Source organism: Emys orbicularis, chromosome 11, assembly GCF_028017835.1.
Source record: "Emys orbicularis isolate rEmyOrb1 chromosome 11, rEmyOrb1.hap1, whole genome shotgun sequence".
NCBI classification, from domain to species: Eukaryota; Metazoa; Chordata; order Testudines; family Emydidae; genus Emys; species Emys orbicularis.
In genome coordinates, this window is record NC_088693.1 from 12,431,049 (window position 1) to 12,451,909 (window position 20,861).

The 20,861-nt window shown below is 46.4% G+C and overlaps 1 protein-coding gene across 1 annotated transcript in view; it reads right to left on the reverse strand.

Annotated features, from left to right (window-relative positions):
- Positions 1–10,968: 10,968 nt before the first annotated feature.
- Positions 10,969–20,861, reverse strand: part of ITGB5 (integrin subunit beta 5) — a 102,869-nt gene continuing 92,976 nt past the window's right edge. The window contains exons 12-15 of the mRNA XM_065413110.1: positions 20,060–20,163; positions 15,299–15,415; positions 12,445–12,611; positions 10,969–11,547 (exon numbers count right to left, since the gene is read on the reverse strand). Of these exons, the coding sequence (XP_065269182.1) occupies positions 11,452–11,547; positions 12,445–12,611; positions 15,299–15,415; positions 20,060–20,163 (484 nt within the window). The 3' untranslated portion in view covers positions 10,969–11,451. The remainder of the gene's footprint in view (positions 11,548–12,444; positions 12,612–15,298; positions 15,416–20,059; positions 20,164–20,861) is intronic.

The following is a 20,861-nucleotide window of genomic DNA, read 5'->3' on the forward strand; positions in this document are numbered from 1 at the left end:
TGACTCTCCTTCAACTGTGAGTTTGTATATTCATAGTATTTTTTCCTCTATCTCATACATATATTGGACTAAAAACTAAGGGTATGATAAGCTTAGGCCTCTAACTTTCAATTACTGCCCCTTCCTGGTATGTTTGTAACTGCTATTGTGACTAGTATGAATTATTGGTACCATGGTTCCTCTCCAAATTTCCTATGATAAAATTACAGCTGTAGCTGTTAGTTAACTCAGGGTGGAACTGATTTGCAGTGGGGCTTGGTGGGTCTGTTAATGAGAGGCAAAAGGACAAAGTCCTGAGGTTATACCACTGTTGAATTTCTGTTGAATTTATGAAAAATCTTCAGCACTTTTCCATGATATTTTTTCACCATTTGAGATTTTTAATTAAAGAGAGGATGTAAAAATATATCTCATGGATGTTGGTTAAAGAGATGGAGTCACCTTAAATTTGCCCCAAAATGCACTTCAAAGTGAAACTGAATTGGGTTTTCGTTGTTCAGATCAAGAAAAGCAAGAGTATAAATAATTGTGGAATTCTGAGTTACTACTTTTAATAAGCTAAAGCATAATATGAATTAAAGCATGTATATAACATAAGTACCTTAAGCTGAGAGTCGCTTTAAATATAATTCTGGTTCAATACGGAGTAGGAACAACTTTCAAAATGGCATTGAGAAGTATCGTTCCTGTTATACCAAAATTTCTACTTAGTTTTTTTGGGGAGAGGGGCAGGGTAGAGTTGTGGTCAGCCCTTGAAATGTACTCTGCTGGGTGTACATTGGACTAATCCATGCAGAATTTTTAAGAACAAGGAAAGCAGGTTTGAACATGATTGTGGTATTCTACCTTGACATTAATACAAGAAAGATTAGAGAAAATCCAGTGTGCTGTTCAGACTTTAAGTAAACTTTGCTATCCATTTAGTAGAACGATGCAAAATTACTTTGTCTATCCTGATGAAGGTATTCCATGGGGCTGAGGAGTTCATGGTTGAATGAGAATATGGGAAATGGTATTCTGAACATGCTGGTGTTAAAATAATGTAAGCTGAGCATCACTAGGTCACTTCCCATAAATCCTCTTTACCTGAGAATCACTAAAAGGTTGACCAATTGGAATTCTATTAATCCTCCACTTATTCATTGAGCTCGACTTTTCCTAGCAAAGCTGAAGAGCTTCCATGGCCTGTCTCACCAGTGAAACTCGATCAATCCAGCATCTCTTGTGCGAAGTAAAAGATATTGGAGGTTAACTGCATAGCAATGCATGTCTTTCACAGTGAGTTCTTGATCAGTTTATCGCTAAAGATGGTAATACTAAGGCTTTCTTTGTTTTGTTTTTTAAGAAGGTCACAGGACACTGGATTTCTGCTGCCTGTCCTCCTGTGTAAGAGGTAGCTAAGCAGAAAGAAACTTGCCTGATCATAGAATATCAGGGTTGGAAGGGACCTCAGGAGGTCATCTAGTCCAACCCCCTGCTCGAAGCAGGACCAATTCCCAACTAAATTATCCGAGCCAGGGCTTTGTCAAGCCTGACCTTAAAAACCTCTAAGGAAGGAGATTCCACCACCTCCCTAGGTAACCCATTCCAGTGCTTCACCACCCTCCTAGTGAAAAAGTTTTTCCTAATATCCAACCTAAACCTCCCCCACTGCAATTTGAGACCATTACTCCTTGTTCTGTCATTTGCTACCACTGAGAACAGTCTAGATCCATCCTCTGGAACCCCCTTTTAGGTAGTTGAAAGCAGCTATCAAATCCCCCCATATTCTTCTCTTCTGCAGACTAAACAATTCCAGTTCCCTCAGCCTCTCCTCATAAGTCATGTGCTCCAGACCCCTAATCATTTTTGTTGCCCTCCGCTGGACTCTTTCCAATTTTTCCACATCCTTCTTGTAGTGTGGGGCCCAAAACTGGACACAGTACTCCAGATGAGGCCTCACCAATGTCGAATAGAGGGGAACGATCACGTCCCTCGATCTGCTGGCAATGCCCCTACTTATACAGCCCAAAATGCCGTTAGCCTTCTTGGCAACAAGGGCACACTGTTGACTCATATCCAGCTTCTCGTCCACTGTAAGCCCTAGGTCCTTTTCTGCAGAACTGTTTCCTAGCCATTCGGTCCCTAGTCTGTAACAGTGAATGGGATTCTTCCGTGCTAAGTGCAGGATGCTGCACTTGTCCTTGTTGAACCTCATCAGGTTTCTTTTGGCCCAGTCGTCTAATTTGTCTAGGTCCCTCTGTATCCTATCTCTACCCTCCAGCGTATCTACCACTCCTCCCAGTTTAGTGTCATCTGCAAACTTGCTGAGAGTGCAGTTCACGCCATCCTCCAGATCATTAATGAAGATATTGAACAAAACCGGCCCCAGGACCGACCCTTGGGGCACTCCGCTTGAAACCGGCTGCCAACTAGACATGGAGCCATTGATCACTACCCGTTGAGCCCGATGATCTAGCCAGCTTTCTATCCACCTTATAGTCCATTCATCCAGCCCATACTTCTTTAACTTGCTGGCAAGAATACTGTGGGAGACTGTATCAAAAGCTTTGCTAAAGTCAAGGAATAACACATCCACTGCTTTCCCCTCATCCACAGACCCAGTTATCTCCTCATAGAAGGCTCTTGGGTTAGTCAGGCATGACTTGCCCTTGGTGAATCTATGCTGACTGTTCCTGATCACTTTCCTTTCCTCTAAGTGTTTCAGAATTGATTCCTGGAGGACCTGCTCCATGATTTTTCCAGGGACTGAGGTGAGGCTGACTGGCCTGTAGTTCCCCAGATCCTCCTCCTTCCCTTTTTTAAAGATGGGCACTACATTAACCTTTTTCCAGTCATCTGGGACCTCCCCCAATCACCATGAGTTTTCAAAGATAATGGCAATGGCTCTGCAATCACATCCACCAACTCCTTTAGCACCCTCGGATGCAGCGCATCCAGCCGCATGGACTTGTGCTCGTCCAGTTTTTTTAAATAGTCCCGAACCACTTCTTTCTCCACAGAGGGCTGGTCACCTCCTCCCCATACTGTGCTGCCCAATGCAGCAGTCTGGGAGCTGACCTTGTTCGTGAAGACAGAGGCAAAAAAAGCATTGAGTACATTAGCTTTTTCCACATCCTCTGTCACGAGGTTGCCTCCCTCATTCAGTAAGGGGCCCACACTTTCCTTGACTTTCTTCTTGTTGCTAACATACCTGAAGAAACCCTTCTTGTTACTCTTAACATCTCTTGCTAGCTGCAACTCCAAGTGTGATTTGGCCTTCCTGATTTCACTCCTGCATGCCTGAGCAATATTTTTATACTCCTTCCTGGTCATTTGTCCAATCTTCCACTTCTTGTAAGCTTCTTTTTTGTGTTTAAGATCAGCAAGGATTTCACTGTTAAGCCAAGCTGGTCGCCTGCCATATTTACTATTCTTTCTACACATCGGGATGGTTTGCTCCTGCATGGTCTCTTATATCCTTCTCTGCTAAAAACTATTACCTTTCCCCCCTTCTTCCACCAGAGGGAGCTGTGACTCTCATGCGCTTTTTGAAGCCACAGTACCATTTTAGCGAATAGATTTCATTGTAAGCATGTATTGTTGCTGTTCTCATCAGAAGCAGTCTATTTTTCAACAAAAGTGTAATGTTCTCACTGCACTGAAGCTGATCCCATGCCTGAGAGTTACAGGGATTTATATGAATTATCTTGAGCACAATATTTGTCTTAAGTGGTGATTCTGTCCTGCCTGATGGAACAGACTCAGTTTCTGCTATTGCAGTGCCGGGAGATGAATGAATTTTGTGAACTCCATTGTTTCCTAAGCCATGCTCTTATTTACTGGATGGGTCATAAAGACCTTGAACCAGCAACTAAGGCTCTGGCTTAAGCCCTCTGTTTACAACCAGTTAATTAGGTCTATCAAAAGTGACACATCTCTGGAATCGAATAGTGGTGACTGTTGGAGAGAGTGATCCTAGTATCCAATTTTTTTAGCATGGCGCTATTTCTTTTTTGTTGAAGCAAGTGAGGTTATTGATTTTTTTTTATTTGTTCAGAATTGTTCACAGTCCTTCATTAACGAGCAGCATTCATTCTATTGTACAATTTATACTTCAGTTCACACTGATGATGTCCAAAACATTTCACTTAGTAAATGAGACCAAATTATCCCTCCTGCCTGCACTGCCCCACATGGTCTTTATAATCAGGACTGTTCCAGCAAACAAGCATGTGCAGCTCTAATCTGAGAGAACAATCATTTTCTTTCAGGCACCTGAAATGGATGAAATCCACTTCAAATTAGGCATAATGTTAATTTCTTTTACGTGCCCCTGCTGTTTACATTCCATGAAGCGTAGTTCCTGCGGTTGGTCAGAACTGCATTTGTAACATGGGAACTAGGTCACAATTTAAAAAACTCATTTACATCATAATGTATGAAGCTGATCCGGCCAGAGAATGAATTACAAAGACTTTGTCAGAGTCAGGGATGGAGGCAAATGACTAGTTTCAATTTAGTTAATCAGCTGTCAGGGGATGAAAATCTTAATCTCGTAATAGTTTATGAAATCCATATCTACAGTGAAACTCCCATTTATAGTGAAATAGAAGGAAAGTTCCATGTTTTTAATTGTGAATTATAATAATGAATAATTGTTCTTAGCCCTTCATCATTGTACATTGCTATACAAGCACTAAGGATGGTAACTGAACAATGTGCAGCTAGCCAAGTGTTAGAGATGGGATGGTACTTTCCCTATATAACATGACACTCGTTAAGTGATTTGCCTAAACCCACTTACCGTCTGTATCAGAAGCATGATGAGCAGTTGGAAATTTACTCCTAGTTCTGTATTCAACTTCCTAGGAAATGAGCCAAGTATGGCAAATAGCATTTCAAATGTAATTATATTGAATGATCCCCAATGACCATGTTCATTGGCATGAGTATCACAGGAATCAACACAAACATTGTTTGAGGTTAGGGAAGAGTTTGCACCAAAGGAATGTGAAATACCCTCAGGAGGTTTGGCTGGAATCTTGTTTTGGGAGGGCATTGACTCTGGGGACGTGGATTCCATTTTGGAAGGACTCGACCTGAAACTAACTGTGGAGGACCTGGCTAGACTGTTTAATCAGTTTCAGAGAGACAGTTGGCTCTTGACATGGTTTGAGCCTCACCCAATGTGGTTAATGCTGGCTCAGTACCAGTGGTAGCTGATAGTGTTTTACTCTTGAAAGGAGGGCTTTGGAGCGGAGCCTGGAGCAGTGGAGTTGCAGGTTTTTGCCTGGAGCTGGAGCACAGCTCCAAAGCCCTGCTTGAAAGCAGCCTGCTCTAGCCCAGGGTTTTCTTCTAATGGATTTTGTACACTTTACTGGAGTCGTGGCAGAACCCCTACGCTGTAATTGTCTTATTGGTTTGCCTTCATCCCACTTCAGTTTGGCCCAGCTCATTGTGCATTAACCTCCATTCAGCTCCATACCTCTAGCTACGCTAGACCCATCTGCGGCAATATGGCCAACTTGTCCCAGAAGGAAATGCTACCACCCCACTCTGGCCCTGTGGAGGATGGGAAAGCATAACCTATGGTTCAGTTTATGGAAAAAAGCTGCTGTGTGACTACAACTGTTTATAGCCATTCCAGCAGAGGCAAGTGTCACAGCCCACTTACCAGAACCCAGCAAATGAAAGTTTAAAAGTTAAGGATGACTTGAGCCAACATAGTTACAAAGAAGGTCACAGGTTGGAAATTGTGGAGCAGATCAAGCATGGTGGGGAGACAAACCTGGGTTTCCCACAGCCCACGTAAGTGGGCTGGCTAGTGGGTATTCTGGCCCATCTTTTGTACAGGTAGAGCATGCGTCCTGGATCAGGATCCACAAGTGAGATAAGCAATGAGCCATTCTACTTTGCGACTCCACCAGGGCTTAGGTATGAGCTAGACTTCTGAGCAGCTCAGTAGTGGTGGGGTAGTGGCAGGACTTAGGTGGCTTGGTGGAGGCTCACTGGGGCAACTGTAGGCGCGTACAGGGTGAGGCAGCTAAGCAGTTTGGTAAATGTCACTGCGATTTAATATACAGCTACCGCCCAGATCCTCAAAGGAATTCAAGCACCTAACTCCCCTTCCCTTGAAAAGCCCAATAGGCACCTGAGTGAATCTTTAGGCTCCTCATCGCTTTGAGACTCCATTCCCCATCTGTAAAATGGGGATAATAGCACTGCCCTACCCTCATATGGGTAAAGAAAGGTGATGCTAAAGAAAGCGAGGTGCTCAGCTACTACAGTAATTGTGTGTGGGGAGGGGGAAGGAGGTGGAACCCCCCCACAGAAAAGCTATTTATTAGAAAGCTGTGCCTTCTTCCTCAGTCCCACAGCCTTTGAGGTGGAGAGGGTGTTTCTTGTCCCTGCTTGAGGGTGGAGATTACAATAGGGTTTAAGCTGTTGTGCATTTAGATCTTTTGCACTCATCAAACTGGTGTGATTAGCATCAACTGTAGCTACACCCTGGGAGGTGTCACAGCCTTATCCAAAACGTGCCACTGTTAGGACCGTGAAAATGAGTGAATGAAATGCAAGGTGAAGGGTTTTCTGATTGCAATCGTGATTTAGACCAGTATCCACTTCTGAACATGAACACCTGTACCCCACCCAAAAAAGCACCCCCTAGCTATGCTATGAGCTCCACAAACACAGAAGCTGGCTTTTGTAATGTCAGAGTGGTGCCAATTTGGCCAGACCTGTACTGACATTTTTGCATCACATGAGCCCCTAAAATAGTTTCCTCCTTAGTTTTCATGCAGGAATGGGAGCTGTGGTCAGGCTGCATAAGACATTTAGGGCCACAAACAGGCGTTACTATTTGAAATGTATCATTCCCACGGCTTGGCCATACACTAGCCTATCAAAGGGCAGGGCAGCTTGTCTAAATAGTTACAGTCCCTCTCATCATCATTGTTACTCTGTTTACTTTTACTCCCTTTTCTTTTAACTTGGAAATACTGAACTGGGCTCAGCTGTTGACTCCTATGGTATGTACATGCTATTTCTGTATAATGCTCTAAGCAGATGCACCAGTAACTTTACTAGGTAGAAGTTTAGTGACCACATTAGGGCCATATCCTCCCCACGCCCAGCATTGGGCCAACTGCCTCTCATCAGTCTCCTGCTTGCTTGTATTGTTATTGCTGGGCAAGCTGCTGTGGATTGGGGGTTGTCTATGCACCTGCCTTTGCAGGCTCAGTCCTGGCCCAGCATTCGCAATAAATTGCCCTGCGTTTCAGAAGTACTGAGAACCCTGGAGTTCCCACAGACATCGGGGGAACCGCCGGTGCTCAACAGCTCTGAAAAGCAGGCCCAGAATGACACTGACGCCTCTGCCCTGGGCCAGAGCTCTCTGAGTAAGGGGCTTCAGCAGCAATTGGTGTGGGGCAGAGTAAAGTAACCAGGACGGTCATGACGGATGCTGGAACTCTGGCCTCGCCTCACACCTGTGGGGAAGACAGGCCTTCAGACACCCCCCTCCCGCCTGCATCCAGCCCAGGAGCAAGGAACCATTTCACACCTTAGCGCTGGGGGGAGCTGAAGCCCAGAACAGGGAAGTAACTCATCCAGTGATTTGGTGCCAGGGTGGAGAATGGAAGCCAGGTCCTGCTGCCCAGCTTTGCTCTGATCCCCAAAACAGCCCTTTCCAGATCCATTGGGGGGGGGGGAGGGGGCAGGAGAGACTCTAGCCTCGTGCAGGAGACCCAAGGCTATTTATTTTCATGAAATATGTAGACTAAATAATGAAATTAATAAATTTTCAATCCAAACGTGTATTAATTCTAATGAACGATGCCACATTACGCAGTATTCATTTTTGAAAGTTTATAATAAGCGATGCTCCGGGGGGAGGGGTGGGGGGGGCGCAAGGTGGAAGTTTCGCCTAAGGCGCAAAATATCCTTGCACCGGTCCTGTAACCAGTGATGTCACAGGGATAACTATTGGGCATGAAATGAGTCGAGGGGATTAGCTACTGCTACAGCTACACTTTGCTCATTGTATTAGTATGGTGCTGTGATTTTTCTGCCCAGCGGTTAGCCTTCCTCAGTGGGCAATAATTCCCGGGGACAGCTGAACAAAGCATTCTGCTTGTGCCACCTCCTCAGGCTGCTGCCGATGTGCCCCCTGCACCCAGGGCTGTGCTGGCGTTACGCTCACTGGGCAACTCTGCCATGGGCAATGAATCCTGAACAGGGAAGTTAGGGGGTGGTGCACAGCACATGAATGGTGCAAGGGAGCGCAGGAGGGGGATGGGGAAGAGCTTCTGACCCCACAGCCAGGGGTCAACACATGCTGAAAACATACTGCTCTCCACCACTACCTTACAGCCCAGCAAAGGGTAGCCATAGCTGGCCGATGAGTCCATTATGCCACTTGCCTTGTGGGCCAGGCCAGAGGCTAGACTATTTGCCCTGCATGCTCTACCTGCAGGGACGATATTAAAACAACTCCCCGCACCTCTAGGTTGCCTGCCATAGGCACCACTATTGGCCAAAAGGCAAAACTTCAAATCTGTTTGTGTATGCACCGGACCGTGACCGGCCAGTATCTGCTGAAGACACCAAACCACTCCCACAACCAGGTCAACAGGGAACTGGAAACAGACATTTGTGAATGGTGCCTTGTGTAGCTTGTCGCACGTTATACCCCGGGTTACAGTTGCTCTGGGTTTTGGCCCAAAGCTAGTGTAACCCCCACACCTTCTGGGTGTGGTGTTCTGGCCCATCTAGTGGCACCGAGACCACTCAAAGAGAGCGAGTTAAATGAGTCTGCTCTACAGCCTTAGCTAAGAGCCAGTTGGCTTTTAGCTCATGCTGTGGAGGTTCATGCCCTAAGCTCCAGAGGTGCCCGGTTTGATCCCGCCTGCTGACGACTGGGGTCTGTCGGCTTTACACTAGCACTTCTAGACACAAAACTCCTCCGGATAGCTCCATTGAGCACTGCAGTGCTGGCCCCTTGGCAGAGCACAGCTTTTGTCTGTCTGCAAGGCATGCACTGGGGCAGCCAGCAGCAGCAGGGAGGCCGTACAAGGAGTCTAGTCTCAGCCCATCAGGGCAGAGTTGCCCTCTGGAACATCAGCTGATCTTTACAGGATGACTGACCTCGTGCACCATGGCACCAATGTCACTGCCCTGTAAGAGCCACACAGCCACTGGTCCCCTCTGAACTGCTGCACAAGGAGTCGTGCCAAACCCTGCCCCCTCCTATGCAGAAGAACAGCATCAGAACTGCCATGATTGCGATGAGAGGAAGCCAAGCCTCTGCATCCCTGAGTGTTTTAAGCCTCCTGGAGCCTGAAGAGAGGCTAGTCACTGCACCAGGCTTGGGGTTCCTAGACACCATCTGCTGTCTCCTGCCTGAGAGCTGCCACCTGTTGCTCTCTGGCTGCCTAGCCCCTGGTGCAGTGTTGACCTTTCAGCCATCCCCTGGCACTTAGGGTATGGCTGCATAGCTGCTAGGAGGTGGAATTCCCAGCATGGGCCAACATACACATGCTAGTGCCTAAAAATAGCCATGGTGGCATAGGGGGGCAGCTTGGGCTAGCTGCCCAGGTACATATTGGTGCGACATGGTGACCATCCATACGTTCATGAAACAGCAGTTTTCATATGAGCAACTCTGTAATATTACCACAATTTGTACAGCCATCTCCCCCCAAATTCTCACAGAGAACTGGTCCCCTTCTTCGCCTCCCACCCCACCCCAGCCACAAGCCTGGACCCACCTCCTCTCCTGACTCCCTACTGTTCGGTTCTCAAAAATGAGTCATTCAGGAAACTCTCTGCAACCACAGCTTCCACCGATGCTGACAGCCTGCGATTTGCAGAGCTTCAGCAATCCCTGCTCAGCTATTTTTAGTCATGTCTCTTGGAGCCCTTCAGCATTTCCATTAGAGCACGGGGCAGGGGGCTGTAAACATCCTGAAGGCGAGTTGTTTATGGTGAGAAAAATCAGTGCTGCTGTTTAAATAGGCAGGGGGAAAAAATCAAAAGGGGATGCCTGGGACCATGACCCATTTCCAGAGGGAAAAGCAAGTCAAACCAATGAAAATCATTTGTTTGGGCTTTTTCCTGGCACATTTCCTGCCGTTGACTAGCTCGCATGAGCGGTTCAGGGCAAAGTGACAAAGTCAGCAACACAGACCGGAACAGTGGCAGCTGTACTGTCTTGTATGTATTTTCCGCCGCCAAAGGCCTGTTGCAACATTCATATTGGGCCAACGTTGCAGCAGTCAGATAGAATAGCTTAAACCCTGTGGTAAGGACACGGACAGGAAGCTTCAGTCTCTAAAAACCATCAGCCATTTGGTACCAAAAGCAGGGGCGGCTCTATGTTTTTTGCTGCCCCAAGCATGGCTTTTGGCGGTGCGCCTGCGGGCGGTCCGCTGGTCACGCAGATTCGGCGGCATGCCTGCGGGAGGTCCGCCGGTGCCGCGCCTCCGGTGCCCCGCCACCAAATTACTGCCGAAACCGCAGCACCAGCGGACCTCCTGCAGGCATGCTGCCCTCACAGCAACTGGCAGGCCGCCCCCCGCTCATGGAAGAAGACTGCGCTTGTAAGTACCAGGCTGTTCTAGCCTCTTGCATAACACAGGGCAAAGAACCTTTCCATACTCAGACCACCTTTTCCATAGGATCCCCACAGGATGCCCCTCCATTTAGCAATATGGGAATGCCGGGCTGGTTGCCACAACTGTGTCCCACACACCCAGTTGAGAACCCCTGCACGAAGCCGACATGGGACATTTTCAGCAGTCACCATGCCTGCAATTGCTTTTTTGGATTTACCTAAATGTATAGCTCTGCTTATAAGGGTCTAAAACTGACCCGTTTATGCTTACAAGAGTTAAAAGCAGCAGCCTCCCAAAAACGCATTTGCTGTAGGGAATGCCAGGGAAACACTGAACGATACTGATAACATTATATATGCACAACAGTTTTATTTTTTTAATATAAAAAAGATTCTAAAGACTGCAGAACACTTGGGTCCTAGTTTTTTTACACAACTGCTTCCAACACCCCGTTTAAGCTAATTTTCCCCTAAAGACTTGCAATGGCAAGGTCTCCCCTGAATTTGGCCTAGTCACCTCGTCTACTGGTATATGTCTGAAGCTGCAATATGGCACTTGTTTCGCTGAGCTGGAGGATTTAAGGTATCCAAAAAGCTGGGGTATGAAGAGTTCCGCACCTCTCAGAGTCAATGAGCCCAGGAGCATGTCTTTGTGTCCAGGAATCATACAGCACATGCCCTGCTGAGCCACTTGTCTTTACTGTGCAAATAACAGCCTTCTGTCAATGATCAGTCTTGCTTTAAAGGTATTCTCCACTGAAAAGGATTCCAGCTTCAATTCAGGAAGCAGCAACAAAGTCAAGCAATTGTCCACAGCACTCCAGTTCTGGTTGCGTCAGATTTCTCATATGCAGTCAATCAATTGTGCCATTATAGGACTTACTTAGCTTGTTGAATGTGAAATCTAAGCTATGCGTAGAAATAGGCTTTCGGTAAAGAGGATTGGATGCCTAAAAAAAAATCAAACAGAAAAGAATATGAATGACAGTAACACTGATATGAAACCACATTTGCTCAGAGATAAATCTCCATTTGGCTTCCTCTGGAATGTGTTATTCAAATACAAAGAGAAACTGGGTTGCTGTGGTGTCTTCATAGGAAACCTGGTAGCAGACTGCACCAGTGTTCCATCTAATTCAGTAGCCTGTCTCCTTATTCTAGGAGAATTTCCTAGAACCTAGAGCAGATAAGGTTCAAAGGTAAGGCAAAGCAGCGTACCCAGGAAAACCTGCAGAAGCCATTTCCTTGACATCTCCAATTGGCAACGCTAAACAGGATGGGGCAGAATCACCACAAAAACCATCTTATAGTTTCGTCAAAAAGACAATGTAAATTTTAAGTAACAGGATAATCTTCAGTGCAACTATAATGGGCTTCCTCAAAGTTAGTACTTCTAGTCTGCAATGGGTAGTTACAATCTAGACTGTAAATTCTGTCTCCTAGTGTGTGAGTGTACAAAATCTAACACAACAGAGCCCTGATCTCAGCTGGGGCATCTACTACTGTAATATCAATATTAAAATTGAAGACTGAACAAAATATTGCTGAGTATTTGGATTATTCCCTTATGCAGGGTGCAGCATTATTCCCTTATAAGGAGCTGCAATTAACCAGAGTAAGAGCACACACAGCTCAATGGGGCCAGACTGCCCCAGCCCTACCCTGCAGCACACCTGCGTGAAGCAGGGCACAGTTTTGCCAATAGCATCTTCATATCAAGTCAGACAAGTCTTCCTTTAAGTCTGACACCCTCATCATGAGCCTCCATGTGCCTTATGGCCCCCCATCCCCAATCCATGAACCTTCTCCTACCCTGCCCCATCCCTACCCCATGCAGCCCCCCTCACCATTTCATATCTCGCCCGGGAGCGTTCGCTTTGGAATCTGGCAAACTCCCGTCTGTCGTGAATGGTGACAAGCAGCTTCCAGACAACCAGAAGTACAATTCCTATCAGTAAGATGCTGCCCACCACGGCCAGCAAGATGGTCAGGGCGTTGGGTGCAGAGCCACACTCTAGTGAGGAAAAAAAGAAAATTAGCTTCGATGAGGGACATGCCCTAACATGGGATGTGCACTGGGTAACATTAGACCATTCAGATGCGGGGAGCAGAGAGAGCGAGAACGCCACGGACTCTGATGGAATCGCTCCTGATTTACACTGCTGTCACAAGAGGTTTACCTTGGCGTTGTCCTTTCTAGCTGAAGTTTTAAAGAGATTTTCTCCAACACAAATAGGGGAAAGCCTGCCCCATTGACATAAATTACAAAACTCCCATTGACTTCAATGGGGCGAGAATTTCACCCAACATTTGTTTATGATCTACTGCACTGCTGCCAGCAACACCAGCCATGTTTCTGTAATGCAGGAGGACCCAGTGCAAGCACAGAGGGTTAAGGGCTTAGTACAACTGACAAAGTGCCAGGGGCAAGTGGCTATTTCAGCTCCTGGACATCCCTGAGCATGAAAATAGGAGCTCATTAGAATCATTAAGTGAGTCTATTGAATAATGGCTAATGGCTCTGCTATTTCAATCAGGCATAAGATGCTGCAAGTGCAAAATTTGCAATCTCTTGAGGCCAGGTCCAGAATGGCTTATGCCACAGGAGACATGTGCAGACTTGCTAGCAGCTATTGTGCCAATCTGAGCGGTTCATTTCACAACACCACAAGGGTGCTTGTTTGGGAAAATGGCTTGCAGCTTATTAAAGTAATAAACGCTTCACATGCCAGAAACACAGCTGCCTTCAGCCATGGTCTAGAGAGACCAGCAGGATCACATGCTAGTGGACACATATACATTATATGCTACTTGGGCTAGGATCAGTGTTTGGAAATAAAAAAAAAATCGATAGTTGCTGTGGTTTATGAACAGGAGTTTATGAGCAGGAACACTGAGAATCTCACAATTAATTCAGCTGGCAGGTGACTGTATAGGGCTGTATTTGGAAACTCAATACACTGGATGCTTTTTAGATATGACAATAGATATTTCTGATTTCTTCAGCCAGGTTTGTGATAAAGTTTTGCAGTCATCTAATGCCAATATTAGAGAGGAGCACGGGCCATGAAATTCAGCATTTCGATCAGGGGTGTTGGTTCTCTAGCCCAGAAGTGAGTTCCTGGCCGGGGAGGCTAGCCCCCGGCCCCTCCCCTGTTGTCCCTCCTCCCCCGCAGCCTCAGCTCGCTGTGCCGCCAGCGCTCTGGGCGGCGGGGCTGCGAGCTCCTGCCGGGCAGCGCAGCTGTGAGAGCCATAGGCCTGCCCCGGTGCTCTAGACTGCACGGCAGTGTGGCTAGCACCAGCTGGGCAGCGCGGCTGCCAGTCCCTCTGAATGGCATGGTAAGGGGGCGGGGAGTGCGGGGGTTGGATAAGGGGCAGGGGGTCACGGGAGGCAGTCAGGGGACAGACAGCAGTTGGATGGGGAGGAGGTGCTGGGTGGGAGGGCGGTCAGGGGGCAGGGGTGTGGATAGAGGGTGAGGCGGACAGGGAGATGGGGGGGTTGGATAGGGGGTAGGGTCCCAGGGGGGGTGGTTAGGGGCGGGGAGTCCTGGGAGGGGGTGGTCAGGGGACAAGGAGCAGGGGGGGTTGGATGGGTGGAGGGTTCTGAGGGGGGCAGTCAGGGGGCGGGAAGTGGGAGGGAGCAGATAGGGGGCGGGGGCCAGGCTGTTTGGGGAGGAACAGCCTTCCCTACCTGCCCCTCCATACAGTTTCGGAACCCTGATGGGGCCCTCAGGCCAAAAAGTTTGCCCACCCCTGCTCTAGTCAATGCATTTTAAATCATCCAGATTCCTTTGCTCTCTTCAGGACTGGCTTTCAGCCCAACCAGTTCAAGCAGCTGTTTGGGGACCCACACAGTTAGGGGCTTTGTGCCAACTCGGCTGACAGGTTGCACCAATTTCCTGCCTCTTCCCCCCCCAATGTGGAACTAGAGACTGAAGTGACTCACCTCACCTCCACTCTGATACCACAATGGAGTCACTCGCCCAAAATGATTGTGACCCTTCAGTGCTCCTCAACTGTCCCCCACTGCTGTGTCTCCCCTTTCCCTCCACTGTCTCGTGCTCTGTTTCACATTTGGGAGGGAAATCTCTGTCACATGTGCCCTCTCAGACTCCTCCCCCTCCTCAGTGGTGTCTCTCCCAGAACCCACCTCACTCTTCCTTTTGGTGCCATATCTTCCGAGTACCCCTGCTACCCCAGTTCAAAAACACACCCCATCATGTCACAAGGAGGCCGACACTATGTCTAGGGACAGGCAGAAACAAGGCAGCACGCACACACAATGCCACCACAGAGCCTCTCTCTACCCCATCTTGGTGGCCTTGTGACAGATTTATGTTGTAACAGCCTCCCTACTGTGGGAGAATTTAACAGCAGGACCTGGAAAATGGCCTTATGTGGGACAGTAGAGATATATGGGCTTAGGACCAGAGGCGGTGGCACTGACATCCTGATTTTCCGCTCCCCATCTAACCCAGTTTAGAGTTCCATGAACCGTAAGGTCAGCCCGGACTCAGTTTCCCCAAACATCGATCTTAGTTTCCTTAAAAGCCTGTTTCGGAGGAGGGCTCCAAGCTTTCTCCTTACCCAGAATCTGCTAAGGCCGCAATTACTGGAGAGCACTTAGCCTTTCTGACGAACAGACACATTCAGCAGCAGCTGGCATCTTATATCAAAACAAAAAACAAATGCAGAAACAACCTGGCTTTTTGAGGACGGTGAGATTGGATTTTCCACTGGGAAGTTCCGAGTAGGTGAACTTCATCACACAGTCATTCATGGGGTAGACACACAGGACCGAGTGCTGGTCATCTGTTTCTGGAATGAAATGAAGAACATTCCTGAGGTTCTGTTAGCAGTGTAAGAGAGCCCAGTGCATCTCAAACACACGTTAAACAGTGAAGACATTCTGTAGCATTTGCTGGTATGGCATCTCCACACGGTGATATAATGTTCGGACATTTGTTGTTCAGCTGTTTTCTTTCTGCAGGAAGAAAAGCCTCTACCATTCAAAGATCTGGCCTCAGAGCTGGATGTGTTTTCTGGAATTCTATAACTCTGGGGACTTTGAATTCCTTTAAATACGAGGAGCTTCCTGTTGGTACATATGGTGCACATTACGGAACAATTCAAATAGCTGAAATAGAAGAAACCATTAACACTAGAGGGAAGAAAAAAACCCTACAACCCAACCACGGTACCTTAGCTTTGTATCTATCATCTGGACACTCTTCTATGAATACAAGTAAATGGCAGTGAAGGAAATGTCTGGGTGGGTTTAGCCTACTTCATACAAAGAGAGAAATTAATATGGGTCTCTGAAAGAAGGTCAAGCAAATCAGAACCGTTGAAAAATCCCTTTGCAAGTTCAGCAGCACTTCCCTTCACATACTGAAGGAGTCGGGAGAAAATACAAAACAAAGAGAGCCTGGAAATGAGCGCAATGTGATTATGATTTGTGGGGAAGGTTGAGGTTTAAATAGAACAACAACAGAGCACTAGCAAACATGAAGATCTGGAGAGATGAAAATACTCAGTACTGACATCCTTCAGTGACGGGCACTCTACAGATACCCAGATCACCACATCAGGGAGCCAGTGTGGTCTGGTGGGCAGGGCACCAGCTTAAGCATCAGGAAAATGGGGTTCTAATCCCCTACCTACTGCATGACTTTGGGCAAGGCACTTCCCCTCCCAGCTTTTGCCCTATTTAGGCTGTAAGAGATGGTCCTTGCCCTGAAGAGCTCACTATGGGTATGTTCACCCTGCAAATCAGAGGTGTGATTGCAGCTCGAGTAGGCATCCCCATGCTAGCTTTAATCTATCTAGTGTGGCTAAAAAGCAGCAGTGAAGATGCAGAGGCACAGACCCCCGCATGGCTAGGAACACGAGTATATACCCAGGGTTCCAGGCAGGCTTGTACAGCCATGCTGATGCCTCGGCCACCATTCACTCTTTTTAGCCACGTTAGCTAGATTAAAGGCAGGGCGCGTATCCCAAGCTGCAATCACACCTCTGACTGCAAGGCAAACATACCCTGGGTGTTTCTACAGTGCTTTGGCTGGGATTTCTAGGCACAAGTGTAACACAAGTAATAATTAACGATCATGCACACGAACATTTTGAAGAGGTTAAACTTGCACTCAGTGGTGCATGTAACAGTAAGATATTCAGGGCAAATATAAAAGCTGACATGAGCTTGTCTTTCGACAGTACCATCCTATGCAGTTCAAAAAGGCAGCCATTTTTCTTTTCCTTTCTCTTGGTCTTAAATTTGGAAAGCTGTGGATAAAGTGATGGATATCGGTCCATTTTATGAGGAAAGCAGTGAACTGTTGACATAAATGAGGATGTTATTAAAACCACAATCCATCGCTCGACTTGCATTCCAAATGTGCTGAATTGTTTTATCTCCGGAAATAATCAGGAGGTTTATTTTTTCAAGACCAAAACGGAAGTGGGGAGTAGGGGGGGGGGCGCGGAGAGGAATAAGTTGAGGGAGAAAAGGTGAAAGTGGAGGAGTGGCAGGAAATTAGAAGACTTGTTTGAAGTAGGAATTTGTTTTGTTTTTTTAATGTGCCATAGAAGACAGAGCAGGCTGTTTGTGCTACTGCTGCTGTTCTAACTAAAAGGTCTGTCCGTGGTTTCTTTGGAAATCTTGTCATTGCAGGGAAGTTATAATGTGGGTGCAAAACAATCAGTTTGATTTCAAATGTGCTGCCCTGGCCAGTCTCAGTTCCAAGTAGAGTTTTGTAGCGTTTAAAGCAGAGGGCTGAATTCCATGTATAATTAAGATCGGTGAGCTGGGGTACAAATTTCAGAGTATTCACGGTTCTCCCTCAATCCCCACTGGGGTCAGTGCGACGTTTGCACCATCATCAAGGGGAGAATACGGTCTTTGTGTACCGACTAAGTTTGTAGGCTGGGATTTGCAAATGAGCCTAAGGGAGTTAGACACCCACATCCCATTAATTTGAAATGAGAGCAGGACAGCTAACTTGCTTAGGCACCTTGAAAATCCAGGCCACAGTTACCATTGCTAGTAGTAGCTGCTGAGTGCCTTACTCAGATTCAGTATCAGTGGGAAAATGATCACATTTATGAGCCTGCTACTTCACCCTATTATTTTTCATCCTTCTGCATTTCCTCTGTCTCCCTTTTCCTTTCTGACTTTGACCTGGCCTCACTAGAGAAATGATTACCCCTCCGTTACAGTAACTGCTGCTAACCGTGCAGTGATACAACTGCATCCATGTTAACAACACTAGTGTAAGTAAATCTCAACATTCCAGCCTTTAACAAGCATCTATAATGTGCACTATATAGCGTGAATATACTGTCAGCCAGGTTTTGGTCTCAGTCTTAACAGGCTTCAGATCCTCTAGTACTTGAAATAAAAACAAACAAACAAACAAACAAAAAAACCCCACAGCTCTCAGCCAAAACAAGAAAGTTTAAAACTAAACCTTGGCTGTTAGTTCCCCTGCCCCATCTTCCAAAACAGCAGGGGAGCTTGCAAACCACAGGCATGATTCTGTGCTTCTACCCAGCGCCATCTCACAGGGTGCAAGTCAGCACAAAAATGTGGCCATGTGTGTTGCAAGACTTAGGCATGAGAGTGGAACTTCAACCTACACCCCTGCATTTTCAGCCTTCAAACAGACACCAGACTAGTCACGTGAAAGTAGCTTTTTGTGAAGCTTTCTGTGAAGAGGCTGGAGGGATTTAAAGTGGCCTGATGACCTTGCAGCTTTTGCAGTGAGCTGTTATTAAATGTGGTGTCACAGACCCACTGTTTGAATCTCTTGGTGCTTGTAACAAGGCTGGAAATAATATGGGAAAAGGTAGGAACCCCACTGCTCACGTTGTTTAAAACTAGCTCAAAGCATGTGAGAAGGAAATAGACCCCGGATGGCAGATTGGGAGGAAGCTGGAAAAGGACAAGGTTACCTATCACATTTTCACCACAAATTGCTGATTCTATGAGCGGGGTAGGGGGGGAAAGAACAGTGAAAAAAGTTACAAATGTGAAAGGTTAGAGACGACTTAATTTATCTGCTCATTCAGAAAAGGCCGTCCGTTCCACCCCAATGTCCTCATCTTTCTAAGCCAAGCCCCTCCCTTAAAGCTCACTTCTTCCAAGAGGCCTAGAAAACATCCCACCTCGATGAAGTGTTCATGTTACAGACACAAGGAGGGAGTGTGCCAGAAAAAAAAAACCAAACACAAAAAATGCTGCTCTAACAAGATACTTGCTAACTCTTCCTGCTCAATCACTTTCCATTGGGTTGCATCCTGTTCCCCTTACTTCCTGTATTAACTATAGCCAAAAAGCACATAACACAACTCAGGTGGTCTTCATATTCTTTACTCCTAGGTCATTTGTGCACTAGGGTAGCCCCGGACAGTATAACTTCATGACTGCCCTAAACATTGCTGGCTGTTAACAGTTCTTCAGGGCAAGGATCTTGTCTTCTTACCTATCTATAACAGGCCTAGACATCCTTGGTATTATTTATATAAAAATATCTTTTAAAGTAATTTTTGCTGCATTACATGGCCAAAGCTTCTGAATCATGATTAATTTCTCCTGCTGAAGGATTTATTTGACTGGGATCTTGGCAAGTTTTGGCAGTGCAGACTGGTATGGGTGTATCACTTAACCAAGACAGCTTCCTGTTAACTCTATGGATCACAATGTAACCAGGCATGCGAGTTTTGCATTGTCCCTGTCGTCATAAACTCTCCCATTTACTCCTGCCTCTGTAACAAAGCAGAGAAAAATCTAGGTGTATCTCTAAGACCTTCTAGAGGGAAGAAAGAGTGTAGACTCCCACAAGGCAATTAATTGAGTATGAAATTTTACTTAATAAAACGTTGATTCAGAAGATAGAGCCAAGATAGCAGCAATCCTCAAAAAGAAAGCTGACGGCAAAAGTGCAACCAGTCTGACTTATGTAAATATCTGGAAGAGATACATATTAAAGCCAAACAGAGAAACCTATTTGATTAACAAAAATGGTTCTTCACTATTAAGAGATTAGGTAGAAAACTGGTTGATTTTACTTTTAAAAACAAATCAGTTGCATGCTCATAACGTACCACGTGAATTGAAATGTAGTGTTTAGATTCTGAATTCCAGATCTAATCTGAATCTAGTAACATTTACTGTGTCAAGATTACAAGTGTTATGTGTAGCTGATATGGATAAGAGAATAAACCCAGCATATGGTAAATAGTTGGATGTGGGGTGTATGTTGTAACAGTGAAGAGATTATAACCTGGAGGCAGGAAAATGGATTAGCCTTTCTAAATCCAGATTTTTATTTGTGACCTACTTTATGGAAAAGCTTCGATGCCAATCAGGGTAAATACAATTCTTTGCAAAGACCAGTTAAATCTAGCCAGTTGCAACAGCCTCATGCCTGAAGTTCCCATATGATTCTGCTGTACATTACTTACTGAGGACATCCACACGTGTAATGATCTCATCCTTGCAGTGTTTTGGGCAGGTTTGGTTATCAGCCAGTCCTCCTGAGTTATGTAACATGCACTCAATGCAGTCCCTTCAGGAGGGAGACACAAAGAGAAAGACTAAACATCTTTGAAACCACAGGAACATTCAGACTTGCCACACAAACTGTTTGCCAAAGGGAATCTTGACCTGTTAATCCACAGAGTCAGGGGCATGCGCAGGAATTTAAATGTTACTGCCTGGGAGGGGGGGGTGGATTGTGTGGGGGCACAGAACTCCTCTGGTTGGGGGAGACAGCAAACTCCCCTTTCTCCTGGGCTGCGGGGGGAGAGCTCCTCGACACAGCCCAGGAGCAGGAGGAGTTCTGCATCCCCCACCAGCTATTGAGGGGGGGTGCCCCTGCTTGCCCCCCTTGTGCACGCCCCCGCACAGAGTCACACATCTGAATCATAAAAGAAATAGAAACCTTTTGGCCAAGCGTCTCCAAATTAAGGACAGATTAACCCTGGAGGTGGGGCTGAATTGCAAAGTTCCCTGGTTGTCTGGGTGTGTTTGTATTTGAAACTTTGGTGTAACCCGCTACAGAGATGGATGTTGGCTGTTAAATTTGGATCCAGCCCTGAATGTTCTCTCATTTCAGGCATTTGGGGATCTAGATTTCTTGTGTGGGACCATCTCGGAAATGGCTGAAAAGACAGACACCATAAATATTTGTTGTGGGGCTACAAGCATTTAAATGATCAAAGTGGCTTTTCCAGTGTATTTTCAATCTCTTAAATCATAACCATT